At 33.0% G+C, this 15,608-nt stretch overlaps 2 protein-coding genes across 2 annotated transcripts; one reads left to right on the top strand and one right to left on the bottom strand.

Moving 5' to 3' along the window:
* Positions 1-1,481: 1,481 nt before the first annotated feature.
* LOC101507011 (uncharacterized) lies at positions 1,482-4,563 on the bottom strand. Its single transcript, XM_004509349.4, has 8 exons — positions 4,408-4,563; positions 4,291-4,310; positions 3,738-3,848; positions 3,562-3,585; positions 3,309-3,408; positions 3,043-3,192; positions 2,212-2,281; positions 1,482-2,113 (listed from the first exon to the last, which is right to left on the bottom strand). The coding sequence occupies exons 1-8, from the start codon at positions 4,408-4,410 to the stop codon at positions 1,809-1,811; spliced, it is 783 nt and encodes a 260-aa protein (XP_004509406.1). The 5' UTR covers positions 4,411-4,563; the 3' UTR covers positions 1,482-1,808.
* A 1,462-nt stretch (positions 4,564-6,025) lies between these two features.
* Positions 6,026-8,473, top strand: LOC101507336 (pentatricopeptide repeat-containing protein CRR2, chloroplastic-like). Its single transcript, XM_004509350.4, has one exon. It carries the CDS (start codon positions 6,273-6,275, stop codon positions 7,812-7,814), a length of 1,542 nt encoding a protein of 513 aa, XP_004509407.1. The 5' UTR covers positions 6,026-6,272; the 3' UTR covers positions 7,815-8,473.
* Positions 8,474-15,608: the final 7,135 nt, after the last annotated feature.

Raw genomic sequence — 15,608 nt, forward strand, 5'->3', positions numbered from 1 at the left:
ACACAAGAATTTTTATTCTAAAAAATTCATTTTTTATATTTTTTTTTAATAAAAGTAAGCATACCTATCTATCCTTATTGCAACTCACAAGCGTTATTATTCATTTATGCTAGAAACATTGACTAGTTTATGGAATTTGTCTTCATTTTATTTTGTTGAAAAGTTGAAGGTAAAATTTGAATCACATGTGTGAGTTAAAAATTAAAACAAAGTTAACCACTACACCACCATACAATTTCTTATACTTTTGTAACAAGTTTATTTTTTTTCTTTGAGAAAAATATAATAAAGAATTAAATTGTAAATAACAAGTTATACATTAAACTTTACTAATTGGTCCCCTCATAGAGTCCTGCCAAGCCCCGTCGATGCTTTGATGTTCATAAAATGAATATAATAAATCGACGCTGGGCGTGTCCACCTGGTAATATCAAATGCAACATTGATTTTTCAAAAATTGTAACATTTACCGTTGCCATGTTTGAGGATCGAAACTGTTATGGTATTGGTACTTCATTTAAGCTTACACATATTGGAGGGATGGTATTACAGAGGTAAAGGAGACTGAGATTTGTGGAGTTCTGGTGACTTTACAATAGTTAACTCAATTCAGTGTTCCTAGTGTTCATTTGAAATTGATTGTGCTATGGTAGTGGAAAGATTAAATGACAGAAGTAATAAATGCAGTGAATTTAGTGACATGCTTAGAAGCTGTCAAAAATCATCAACAAAATATCAACTTTGTAGCTAGTTGTATTAGGCAATTGAGTGATTCACTCTTTAGTACAATCATCTACTTTATTGGCTGGTTTCCAAGTTTTCAATTCTATTCCACGTTATATAACTAACTGTAATTACAATTAATGAAATGCAGCAAGTTTATTTCCCGTCAAAAATTTATGAAGGGACAAATATAAGAATGAGGTGGAATAGAATTTTCTTAAAATTAACAAAAAATATTTTCAACTTGTAAAAATAGAAATGTTCTCAAGAGTTTTTTAATCAAAACATTGTTATATAGGTGAGATGTGATTAAGTTTCAACAAGGGGATGTCATTAGCTTATTTTACACTTAAATCAACATTAAATCTAACTGAAAAAACTTGGGAAAAGAACCCTTGATATGTAAACTTTTTTGATTCAGAGGCAAATTATTTACTTACTTATCCCTGAAATTGAAACTTATCAAAAAAGTTTAGCATGAACAAACTAAGAAGGTTACAAGCTTCAATCCCATTGCCATTATTATTTAGGACATACAATGTGTTAGAAACGAAAGCAGGAGAAATGGTCAGGGTTAAACGACTGTGAGCTTCTTTTCTCCACCCAAGTCTTCTCTAAAGCCTCTCCATCTTTGTCCAAATTAGTCAATCCTAATATGTATTTTATATATCTGAATTCACCAATCTAGACATATATTTGAGCACATAAGAGGGCGGGAGAAGAAACTCACTAAACAATTTTACCACTCTGGGCCCAAATGAAGCAATAAAGGCAGCGATCCCATCAAATCATAAAAAACTTCGTGAGCATACATCACAGAATTTGGGACATGACATGCAGACACATACAATTCCTTGGATACAAGGGCACGATTTAACAAAATCTTAAATGCTTGAAAAAGAAAATTTAAACACTCGCGATCAAACCAACTTCCTGTGTGACTTGGATAATAAGGCACAAACTGATAGTCATACTAGAATAACAGCTTCTACCAATACACACATTGCGTACGCACAAACCGATAGTCGTAGTATAAATAGTTAACAAATTTATCTTCCCCTATTCGCAGGTAGAAACAAGCTAACCTACATCTCTCCCCTAGATCCCCGAGCATATCTCCTGTCGGGGCTATAAGGGGAATGAGGAATGGACCTAGACCTCTCCCTCCTAGACCTCCCACCATAGGGTGAGCGTTGTGGTGAATGATCATGGCCCCCGCGGTATGGTGAATGCCTTGGAGACCTACGATATGAATAATCAACCCGACCTGAACCACCACGATTCCTTCCCCGGTCACCACGTTGATCGCCGCGATAGTCACCACGATGGTCGCCACGATGGTCACCACGATAGTCACCACGTTGGTCTCCCCGATGGTCGCCGCGTTGGCCTTGAAAAAAACAAAAGAGACTTCAGTAAATGAAGCTTGTAAATTGCAAAAAGAACATATTCATCATTCAGGATAGATGTGTATCAAGTCCAACTTACCATAATCTCTTGTATTTTTCAGTCCAAGATAGTGCCCTGGTGTTGGAGTTCTTGCACGCTTTCTCCGTGACTGAAACAATACAGGAGCTCAATCCAGTTCTTTCTTGATATAAAACATAAATAAAAAGAATACGACAGAAAGCAAGTAATCTCTCGTGAGTTGTGACATGTTTCTTGTCTTTATATGTTCTACTAAGTAACATTTTTAAGCTATATTAATAGAATCTTTTAAAAGAAATTTCATCAAGGATTCTAGGTAAAAAGGTCAGCTTCTAAGAAAAGGGAGGAAAAATTCATATCCACACACAAATGATTAATGCTAGGTGTGAGATACCATAAAAAGCCTGATTATAAAGTTGTTGAAAATGTCCGTTGTTTAGTTGAGAGTTGAAAGTGAATGCTGAGGTTGTAAGGTTGATGGGCAATAAAGTTGCTATGTTTAGTTGATCAGTCACATTTGATTAGCTGTTTAAGTTTGCCATTGATCAAGCAGGTTCACTAGATTTGAATCGATGAACTGATCATCTCTGATTGTTGCCAACATAGCTGATGCAATGTATAGTTGAGAGTTTGAAGTGAAAACTGAGGTTGTAAGGTTGATGACCACAACATAGTTGCTATGTTTAGTTGATCAGTTGCATTTGATTAGCTGTTTAAGCTTGCCATTGATCAAGCAGTTTCAATCAATTGCATGGATGAACTGATTTTCTCTGATTGTTGCCAACATAACTGATGCAATGTAGTCTGAATATAACCAGAGAACCTTCAAGTTAAGAAAAAAGAGAAGTACATTTGTTTAATCAACCACTATCAAAAGCGTAAACACATTACCCGCTCTACAGTGATGTAACGACCCTCTAAAACTGATTGATTGAGATACTTAATACAGCGCTCAGCATCCTCAGGGGAATCCATTGTAACAAAAGCAAAACCACGAGAAATTCGGGTACGTGGCTCCACCACAAGAAAACATGAAGCAACCTACAAAGCAAAACAACCATTGAATATAATTTTTCCAGAATCAGTGGCTCACTAGAAGGGCAAACTATAATATTCAGTAAAAAAATTGAATAGAAAACTAATATGCTACCATTCACCTTTCCCTCCTTGGAAAAGTGCTCCTCTAGGTCCCGGTCAGTGACCCTTGAAGATAGACCAGTAACATATAGTGTATTACCAGGATTTGTAGCATTGGCCCTGCAATATAATTGAAAACATGAGAAGTTAATACTTAATAGGATATCAAAAGACCAAAGCTAGCACAAAACACATCTATCCCTTTGAGAAATATTGAATTAAAACATAAAAAGTATGGCTGTCAGGCAAAGTATCCCGACAGGATTATCAAACCTTTCAGGACTTCGAGACCTTGATCTGAAGAAAAAAAGACCAGCCATTCCACAAAGTGATGACAGTAAGAGAAGACAAAAAAGTTAAAAGTGTTAGACACTGAGGTAGAGAAGTCAAATTTTTTCAAACAAAAAAAAAAGGAATCTTTAAAGCTAAAACCATTTGTTGCTATTAACCTGCCACGGCTTCTTGAATTGGATGTTGGCCTTTGTCTTGGTACAGACCTCGACCTTGACCTCGATCTAGACCTCGATTGAGCTTTCCAGGGTGAAGGGGACCTAGAATTCCTAATATACCATTATACGCAAAGAGAAAATAGCTTCACTGTGAGTTGAATTCAAAACAAATTGTGTGTATGTGTAACTTCATAAACACAGAATATCACGCTAAAAAAAGCCACTTCCCATCAAGCAACACAAATCTAGTTAAAAAATTATGATAAATAAATCGTCTCAACAGTGTTAATCAAAATTACCGATTTCTAATCGAGCTGCTAAACAGCACGAGAAGCCAGACATCTCTTAAAATGTTGAAGAAACTACATTTCCCAGTAAACAATTAGGGATTCCAGTTTTTTATTCAAATTGAATCAATAAATTATACCTATACGACTAGAACCCTAAAAATCTGTATAGAAATATGTTCCAATTAAAGATGAAAGCATCGAGGCGAGAATAAATGAATAATAGAGACGATTATAATGATTATTAAGAGATTTTATAGGGATACCTTCGAGGGGGAGAATCAGCCTACAAAACGAAACATAAAGAAAAGTTAGATAGAGTTGGAGGCGAAACTCAGAAGAAGAGAAGAGAAGCGCTTTGAGATTGGAGAAAGAGAACTTGCCATTTTGAAGAGTAGAACGAAGTATTAGGGTTTTGGTATAGAATGAATTGAGCTGCAACCTGAGTTATTCAGATCAGATCCCCCACTTGTGTCTTTGAAGTGTTTGCGAAGGGGATTAAAGTACTATTTTTGGGTGATTCAATATGACAGTTAGGGTTGCTTATCGACGTGGCTTCCCTTTTATAGACTCAAATATGAGATTAATTTCCATCCATCTTTTTTTTTTTACAATGTAATTAACAAATTATTTGATGATGTTATTTTATGAGTTTAATAAGTAAAAGTAGGACAATAAAAGTTTAAAATTAGATTAAAATTATTTTTTCATCATTAATTTATTTTAAGTTATAATTATGTGATTAAATAATATAATTAATTATCCTTAATTAATAATTGAGTTGTGAGTCTTATTATGTGTTTAAGTAGAATTTAGTCGAGAGATCAAGATAAGAGCGGGGTTTTTATTAATTTAAACCATGTATATAAAATTGGGAGGATAAATGTGAATGTCACATTTTCTAAAACATTTAGAGTTAACATTTTGGGCTAATAACTAAGTGAAAATATAATATGACTAATGGAATTCAAGTTAAAGGATCAAATTAGAACAAAAAAGAATTAAATGATTAAAGTAAAATTGCAAAATAAATTAAAAGACTAAATATATAATTTAATAAATAAAAAAATTAAATATATATTAAAATTTTATATTTTTGAATTTTTTTAACTTAATTGTAAGTAACAATTCAGACGTTTATTTTTTTTCTGATTTAATAATTGATTTAATTTTAAATAATGATATGATCTTTTATGTCTTAAAATATCATCAATATTATTTTTTTTATATAGAAATTCAAAAAATTCATCATTATCTTCAAACAAAATTAAAAAAATTACTAATCATCTTCAACAAAATTCATATTTTCATTAAATTCATAATTTTAATCCTTAAATAAATTCATATTTTCATCTCCAACAACAATAGCATAAAATACATCAATTAAAAAATTCACATTTTAAGATATAGGTTAACAATTTAATTTAGAGAATGATAGAAAGAAGAAGATATTGACTTGGTGATTTGAAAATCAAATTTTATAGCCCAAGTTCTTTATTTGATGATTTGAAGTTGTTGGAGATGAAGATATAAGTTTATTTGAAACTTTAAGTTAGTAAATTTGATGAAAATGCGAATTTTGCTAAAGATGATTAGTAATTTTATAAGTTTTGTTTAAAGATTATAATGAATTTTATGATTTTTTTTAAAAAAATTAACATTTTAAAGCATAAAAAATTAAATCATTATTTAAAATTAAATAAATAATCAAATAAAAAAAAAGATAAAATATTAAATTATTATTTAAAATTAAGTTAAGACATTGCAAGAGGTATTTTGCAAATAAGCTAATTATTATTTAGATAAGAAAAAATAAAATAAAAATAAAATAAAAAATAATTTAAAGAACAATTTCAAATTAAAAAAAAAAAAAAACGACGACACCAATCACCTAGACATCTAGGTCTACTTAACAAGGAATCTTCCCTCATTCCGTTTATTAAACCAAACACGACTATTTTTTCAAAAGCCCAAGGTTTGTTGAATTTGCACAATATAATCCGCAATAAAAAGGTTGAAAAGAAAGAAAAAAAATTAAATAACGTCTATTTTCAATTAATTAAATAATGTCTATTTTTATGTGTGCACTCAAATGTTGTTGTGGGGACTAAGTATTTTCCTCGTTCCCTTTATCATACAATACAATGTGCACCAAAACATTGCAGATTTTAGTTCCAGCACTAACTTAAAACATCACTTTCACATCCAAATTCTACTGAAGAGCTTCCACAAACCTCAATGAGTTCCAATGCGCGGTGTATCTCGAAGACTGCACCAATTTTTGGGACCAAAAAATCCTCACAAAACCTCATTTCATTACACCGACCTACTACACCTTTGCAAAACCGTCGATTCCATTAAAAAAACCCACGCCCAAGTCATCATCGGAGGCCACGAGCAAGACCCATTTATCGCCGCTAAACTAATTGATAAATACGCACAGATTGGTAATGGCGGCTCGTATGTTAAACACGCACGCAATGTGTTCGACCAATTGTCCCATAGAGACGTTTTCTGTTGGAACGTTGTCATCAAGGGTTACGCCAATATGGGTCCTTTCGCGGAAGCCTTGAACGTTTATGATGAGATGCGTTTGAGTGGTATTAATCTGAATCGCTACACTTACCCTTTTGTGCTTAAGGCTTGTGGTGCTGAGAGAGCTTTTTTAAAGGGTAGAATCATTCATGGGCATGCGGTGAAGTGTGGATTGGACTTTGATTTGTTCGTTTGTAATGCCTTTGTTGCATTTTATGCTAAGTGTCAGGAGGTTGAAGTGTCGCGGAAATTGTTTGATGAAATGCCTGAAAGAGATATTGTTAGTTGGAATTCAATGATTTCGGGATATATTGCAAACGGGTATGTGGATGATGCTGTAATAATATTCTTTAATATGTTGAGGGATGATGATATAGGTTTTCCTGATAATGCCACCCTTGTAACTGTTCTTCCAGCATTTTCTGAGAAAGCGGATATTCATGCAGGATATTGGATTCATTGTTATATTGTCAAGACAGGGATGAAACTTGATCCTGCTGTTGGTTGTGGTCTTATAACATTGTACTCAAATTGTGGCTATATAAGCATGGCAAGAGCCGTTTTTGACCAGATATCTGATAGAAATGTCATCGTGTGGAATGCAATTATTAGGTGTTATGGGATGCACGGTTTTCCTCAGGAGGCTCTCGGTATGTTTCGGTGTTTGGTTGAGTCTGGTTTGCATCCGGACGGCATTGTGTTTCTGTGTCTGTTGTCGGCTTGCAGTCATGCAGGTATGCATGCACAGGGCTGGCAACTTTTTCAGACCATGGAAACTTATGGTGTTGTGAAAAGTGAGGCTCATTATGCTTGCATGGTGGATCTTTTGGGAAGAGCTGGTGATCTTGAAAAAGCAGTGGAGTTTATTCAATCTATGCCTGTCCAACCAGGGAAAAATGTTTATGGTGCCTTGTTGGGTGCTTGTAGAATACACAAAAATTTGGAACTTGCTGAATTGGCTGCAGAGAAATTGTTTGTTTTGGACCCTAACAACGCTGGGCGTTATGTGATTCTAGCGCAGATATACGAAGATGCAGGTCGGTGGCAGGATGCAGCCAGAGTGAGGAAAGTAATCAGGGAGAAAGAAATCAAGAAGCCAATTGGTTATAGCTCTGTAGAACTGGAATCAGGTCATAAAAAATTTGGGGTAAATGATGAGACTCATCCATTTACAACACAGATTTTCGAGACATTGGTAAGCTTAGATAAGATAATGGGTATAGAAGCTCGCACACAATGTGATGTCATTTTGTAGGAACTAGGAATTAGGAAATGGTGGACAAATAGATACACCATCTAATTGTTTTGAATAAAAGATACTAGTTTTCTAGAATTGATAGTCGCGTCTTCGTCCTTCAAGATGATCACGAATCTGCTCAAGCTGCACTGTGAAATGAATTAACTGATATTGTTAATTATAGTTGAGGAGTCTCTTAGGACAGATACCAATGGTTAGACTTCATCAAGTTAGTTTTATTATGCAAAAATTACAATTTTGAATGATAGATTCAACTTCAAGACAAGATAGAAGCCTGATGAAAATTTACATATGCGTGAGGGGATAAATAGAAAAAGGTTCAGTTCATTTGAAACTTGTAATTTTCTCAAGATCACCATGACCGTTGTTGTAAATTAAATTTGATGCTGTTTTTGAAGATCTTGCCAATGTGCGAGCAAATACCACAATTGAAGTGGTGATCGATGATTTTGATTTGGACAGTGGATAATACAAATCTTGAACCCAAACAGATCAACATTTTGAATACACCATCTTTTTAGTTGCGGCATTACTTGCATTATACAGTATATCTCCTCATGCAGTAGAAGAAAGGGTAACTACAAAAATGAACTTCTATACTGCTATCTATTTTTACTTCTCTATCTGATTAAAGCTTGCTTACTCTGCTTTTTTCCTTTTGTTCTGTTATAGCCTAGAATAATAGAATGCAAATGGATGAAAATGATTGAGAATAATGTTTCCTTGTTATGAAGATTTGTGGAAGATAAAATAGATCAATGGTAAACGTGTAAATTTAAGCTTTCAAGATAGTCCTAGTTGATCACTGATTCTGCAATCCATATTAAGGGACAACAAATAACTTAAAATGATACACTAAATCAAGTCCACTTAGAATTTTTTCCAGACTACATAAAGCAGAACTTAGTTATTTATTTATATATACTAAGCATATCACACTGCATTTTGCTTAGAAAATAGATAAACATTTTTTTTTTCCAATATTAACTTCACATTCACAATACAACCATCATAAGTATCATAACACCAACTCTTGCTAACATTCTTTATCCACACATTCTTATTAACCGACAATCACTTTTCTATTAAATTTATGTTTGGAATCATGGTGATTTTTAGAAACCGAAATTTTGTTGAATCTCTGAAGTGTAATTTTTGTCAACATTACGGTGGTATCTAATAATTCTATTGAATTTACCGTAAATCTAAGTATGAATCAATACTAGTATGAAAGTAACATTCACTCCTTTGCAAGTATAGCATTAAAATCTAACAATGAACCTATACCACTTACAAAAAATTTCATTGTACCCAACGACGGTGTTATCAGCGTAAACTACGTCTCCAAAACAAAACATTTCCTACTTTGTGTTGGATCCTCAAACTACTTCCCTTGAAAACCCAAAGTAGAACCTTCTTATTTTCTCATGACAAGTAAAAGAACCACTATTTTTTGTTGAAGATTGATGAACCCTTTTGACCTTTATTTTTTTCTTGCACTTCACTTGACCAATGCAAGACACCTTAGGAGAGGACGGTTCCCGTGAACTAAAGCTTATGCTTCTATGCTTTCTTTGTGCTTCCTTTGAAATTATTGATAACCCTTTTTGTGCGGGTGATCAACAACCTTTGGTTGTAACCAGTAAAAAACATTGTGGCTTTGCACGAAACCTAGGTTATATTAATTTGATAGTTCAATAAGATTGATAGTTTGTCCTGTTTTTTTTTAAAAAAGGAATGGAGAAATGTTTATTAATTAAAATAGTACTAATGATTATTTTACAATTCTCTCTAAGGAATTAAATTTGATGACTAGAAGTTACAATGTTGAATTATTATCAATGAGCTTACACCTAAGTATTAATTTGATAGTTTGGCAAGGTTGATAGTATGTTCTTGTTAGAGTGCAATATGTTTCTTTTAAAATTTAACTTCTAAATATGAATAACCTTAATTTATTATGCCCTTATTAGAGTGTAAATGTTTGAATACTTTTAAATATAAATAACAAAATTATAGAGGCAAAATTTATTAAACTTCAATCTCATCAATGATAAATTTATTTAATGTAAGATAATGATTTTGAAATTTGTATCAATGAAAATTTGTTCAATGATAATAGTTCAAACTCATTTGTAACAAATTTATCTTGTATATGATAATAATTTTGAAATTTTTATCATTGACAACTTGTTCGGTGTATGATATTTTTATCTAATAAGTGACAATCTTATCTCATGTATGATAATGATTTTGCAACTTTTTATCAATGAGAACTTGTTCCGTGTATGATAGTTTAATATCAGAAGTGACAACTTATCTCATGTATGATAGTTATCTTAAAATTTTTGCCAGTGAGACTTGTCATTTGTATGATACCTGAATCTCATTTATGATGATTTTTCTTATACATGATAATTATTTTGATTTTTTTTTCTTCTAGTGATAACTTGTCTTGTGTGTGATAGATCTACATCATAAGTAACAACTTGTCTAGTGTATGATAGCTGTTTTGAGACTTTTTTTGGTAAGAATTTATCTAGTGTATGACAGTTTAATCTCACAAGTGATAATTTGTTCCGTATATGATAGTTATTTTGAAATATTTATTAGTGATAACTTGTCTCATGCATGCTAACTCAATCTCATAAGTGACAATTTATCACGTGTATCATAGTTATTTTGGAAATTTTATCATTGAAAATTGAGAACTTGTCTCATGTGTAATAACTCAATTTCATCATTAACAACTTGTCTTGTAGTTGATAATTATTTTAAAAAATTTATCGATGAAAATTTTATGTGTATGATAGTTATATTAAAAATTTTAACATTAAATCTTTGTATGACAATTATTTTAAAAAATTTATGCATGTACTATAGCTTAATCTCGTGAGTGATAACCATGTAAATTCGAATCTCGTTAACAGGCTCAACCCAAAGATTTTATTTACCATACTAATAAATGGTCCATTATTGACATACGATACACCATAAGATCTTAGTAGCTATGTCTGCCGCTCTATATTTTCTCTTATCTCCAACTTGGCTCTACGGTTCTTTCATCTCCTAGACAATCTTTCACTTCCATTTTAATTTACATTTTATTTTTTTGGTTTTAAATATTTTTTTTTGCAATTATAACTTTTTATTTTGATTATTATAAGTTTTTTTTTATTTCGTTCATCTTTTATGAATATAGTTTTATTTTAAAATAGTCTTTTTATTTATTTTTTATATAAAAATTATAACACCGTTAAATATAAATATAACTAAAATATAATTTTTTTAATTTAAAAATAAATCTTCAATAAAATAATTTATGTACGGACTAACTACCTAGTAAAGAAAGAAATTTGAAAAATAATCAGAAAATGGCTTATAAAACTATCTTCAATTTAATTTATTTAAAATAATAATGAGTGATTTTTTTATCAAAATGAAAAATTGTAGGTGGTTAATTCATAACTTTGTAAAAATAATAGTCTATAATATTATGACATAAAAATAAAATTATAGTCTAACTCTAATAATTTAATTTAGTAGTAAAATGATAGATCTTTATAAGTTGAAACTTGTAAGTGAAACAGTAAAAGTGATTTTCTTTTATGAAAAAATTATATTTGTAGTTCTTCAAGTTTTAACTAATTTCTCGAATTGTATCTTTAAGTTTTTTTTTTTTTTTCTGAATTGATTTATATGTTATATTTAGTTTTGCACAATTATCATTTAAGTTATATTAAATTACAAATGAGGCTCTTTAAGTTTTATCATGTTCTCGAATTAATGTTAAGATCTAATTTACTGTTATCACTTTGCACTAAAAAGCTGGTGGTCGAGCTAACGAAGCGCCTTCTCCCAGAACGTCAGTTGAGGCCATCTTCTTATAAGTTTTACCTCTCAAGAAGTTGGCTCTGATACCAATTGTTGGTATCAGTGACCTCGCAATAAAGAAAATATATCAGTTTTTCGTTACCAAATTAATCAGTATCAAGCGCACAACGGAAATTAAATTTTGAGGCATGCAACGTTAGCAATATAGAAAATTAAAGAGAGAGAGTTAGAGAAGAAGACACAGAGATTTATCCTGGTTCGGTTGTTCCACAACAACCTACGTCCAGTCCTGAAAATCCAATCGGATTTCAGATTTTCTTCTCCTTCAATAGAAAGAATCAATTACAAAGATTTTCCAGTTTCCTCCCTGAAACCTATCAATCTCTAATTATATCTTTCCTATTGAATACCCTCTGATCCTTGAAGACACTCAGCAGCCTATCACAGAATCAAAGTGCGACTCTTTCTTGTTGAATCCTCTCAACCAAGAAAGTAGCCACCAGTTTCGAGCTGGCTTTTCTTGCGTTCTATTTTGTTCAAAGTTTGATTACAGAAAGAATAAAGATTGTAAAACAAAAGGGTCTTCAATCTTTATGAATGTTGCTCTTCACAAATCTGGATATTCATGGATTGTTCTTGAGCACATTATCATTTCTCTTAGATTGTCAACAAACTGTATTGAGATCTGTAATCACAATTATGAAGTTGTTAGTTTGTTGTTATGAACAGCTAAGAGCGTTGTGAGAAATTATGAAAGTTATGAAAATGTTGTGTTAAAGTTCTAAGAAGTTGTTAGAATAAAGATTGAAAGACATCTTATATAGTTTCTGAAAAACCACTTACGAAATCGATTTCCCAATCGATTTTGTAAAGTTATAAAATGAGCTAAATCGATTTGCCAATCGATTATCGCGATCTTGGTTTTCTTTAATCTTGAAACTATACAAGCTAATCGATTTACCAATCGATTCTTTAAAACAACACTTTTCATCAGAACATGTCCAGACCTGTATAAATCGATTGCCTAATCGATTTCTGGGAATCTGTTTTGATAAAACTATTTTCAATCGATTACTCAATCGATTTGCCAAACTTCTGAGTTCACTGTGTTTTCAACAAGTTTATTTCAATCGATTTGCCAATCGATTGTTTTCAAAACAGTGGCTCAGGTTTTTGATGTCAATCGATTTGTCAATCGATGTGATTCAAAAAATAGTGACTCAGTTTTAATATCAATCGATTTGCCAATCGATTATTTTCAAAACAGTGGCTCAGCTACTTGTTATCAATCGACTTGTCAATCGATGTGATTCAAAATAGTGATTCAGTTTTAATATCAATCGATTTGCCAATCGATTGGTTTCAAAACAGAGACTCAGCTATTTGACATCAATCGACTTGTCAATCGATTTGGTGGCATGTTCCTGAAAAGTTTTTACCTGGTGTTTAGTTCAATCGATTTCCCAATCGATTGCAACCAAACTTAATCAAAATTGAAAGTGTTAACAATTGATTGTCCAATCGATTGTATTTGTCACAGGTGAGGTCATTTTTCAAATGATATTTTATCAATCGATTTGCCAATCGATTCCCTCAGCACTGGAGTGCCACTGTGACTCATTCAATCGATTTACCAATCGATGTGTTACCATCAGGTTTGATTTGTGAAATGTTCAATCGATTTGCCAATCGATTTGCTCCAAATCAGAGGCTACTGACTTGTGCATTTTTCATTTTTAATTGATCTAATCGATTGCCTAATCGATTGCATTTCACAAACACTTAAGATTTCCTTACACCCTTGTTATGAAATCGATTTCCCAATCGATTTACATATTCAGAATTCAACTTTTGTTGATTTCTTGTGTTCCAAGCTATTTGATCCAAGTGTGTAGGATTTGATTATGGTTCCTGAAATCTTGCTCAATTCAAACATTAGATTTATCATGCATTGTAAGAACATTGTTGAATTATTAATTATGTCAAAATTAGGAATCAAAGGATCAAAATCCAACAATCTCCCCCTTTTTGGCATAATTGACAATTCAACCAAATTGTAACTTGAGCAGTTTCAGATTAACATTTAATTGCATTATAAAATTATTGTTGAATGATCAGATCAGAGCAGAGCATGTATCAGAACATATCAGATCAGATCATATTAATACAACATACATTAATTAACAATTTTTAGAGCATGTATTGACAATATCAGAAAAAAAATCAAAACAATATATAAGCATAAGCAGTTCATCAAGTTATAATTGTTCTCCCCCTTTGTCATTTAAGACAAAAAGGCAGAAAAATAATTTCTCCCCCTATGTTACAGAACATAAGCATTGGGTTTGAAACTATTTAACTTGTGTAAAAAAAAACTGTCAACACAATCAAAGCAAGTTATGAACATATCACATGAATGCATAGATAAGGAATAAACTGTCATATTCATTGATTAAAATCACTTGGAATACAGCAAGACATGGCAAAAACAGCAAGAATCCTAAGAACCTATTCTCCTAAGCTAGGCTGGGGCTCACTATCATCTAGGGAAGGGGCTGAGACCGCTGTATTACCCTCAGCAGGTGTCTCCTCTTCGTGAGTCTCAGTGTTAACTAAGGGATCTAGGTTAGGTTCCTCAGCTGCTTGACGTCCGATGTCTGCCACATCTTCAAATGAGAGCTTGATGCCAAGGTGTGTCTGAATCTCATCCACAGATTGAACAACTGCAGTCAAGGAGGCTTGCATAGTCCTTAGACGTGCTTCCACTCTGGACTGAAATTCCAACACTTGAGCATTATGGGCCATCTGAGCTTCAATGAATTCCAAGATTTTATCAACATAAGCAGGAGGAGCAGAGACAGTTTCTGGTTGAGAAGGAGGTGGAGGTGGAGGCTGTGCCGGTTCAGCTGCAGGTTGTGATCTCATCCAAATACCTTGTACCTTTTTCAATTGCATCTGATTCACAATTGATTCTCCAAAAACTAGGGTGGACTTGACAGTTTCTTCATTAACCAAGGACACCTTAAAACGTTTGAGAATCTTAGTGATCAGTTGCGGATACGGTAGCATGAGTTTCGTCTGCGAAGCTTCCAACATATGCCGGAGCACTATCCATGTCCAACTCATCCTTAATTCCTTTGACAACCCCCACAGCAGTAGTATGTCCAACTTTTGAACTACTGCGTGGTTTCCGGATCTGGGCACTAACATGCGTGTCAAAGCATACATCAACATACGATGCTGGACCTTCATTTGACCAATGGGTAGTGAAACCGATTCAACAAACCCATCAACCATCAGGTCTTTGACTGCTGTGTGTCTATCCATTGTCTCTTCCCATCCTTGGTCAGCAGTATCAGCCTCAGAACTACCATCAATGGATTTGCCATAGAAAGGCAATCCTGATAATGTAGAGAAGTCGTCAAAAGTCATAGTAATCTTCTTGCCTTTGACCTGAGTAGTGAAGCCTTCTTCTGTTAATTTGAAGGACGAGTAGAACTCTCTGATTAGCTTAGGATAACAATCAAGCGTAGATGAAAGAAAGTTTTGAAGACCGTGGAATCGAAGATGATTCTGAAACGTGAACTCTACACTGTCAAAATAGGGAAAATCCATTGTCCTAGCTTCATGGATTTTTCTCTTTATAAAATCAGGTGAGATGAATGATTGAAGTTCCTTTTCTTTTGTTGGAGCAGTGACCTTCTTAGCAGGCGGTGAAGATGCGGTTTTCTTCTTTGCTGGGGGTGAAGGAATGACTTGCTTCTTTTTCTTTTGAGCAACCTCTTTCATTGCATCAGCCAACAATTTTTCAGTAGGAGGTTCCTTTCTTTTCTTGGTCTTATCCGGAATAGGTGCAGGAGCTTTTCCTTTGTCCTTTGCAAGAATTTTATGGGTGGGAATTGGAACTCTTTTAGTTAGTGTTTGAGGTGGTGAGGGAGTTTCACTAGTGGAGGATGA

This window comes from Cicer arietinum, chromosome 7 (genome assembly GCF_000331145.2).
Source record: "Cicer arietinum cultivar CDC Frontier isolate Library 1 chromosome 7, Cicar.CDCFrontier_v2.0, whole genome shotgun sequence".
NCBI classification, from domain to species: Eukaryota; Viridiplantae; Streptophyta; class Magnoliopsida; order Fabales; family Fabaceae; genus Cicer; species Cicer arietinum.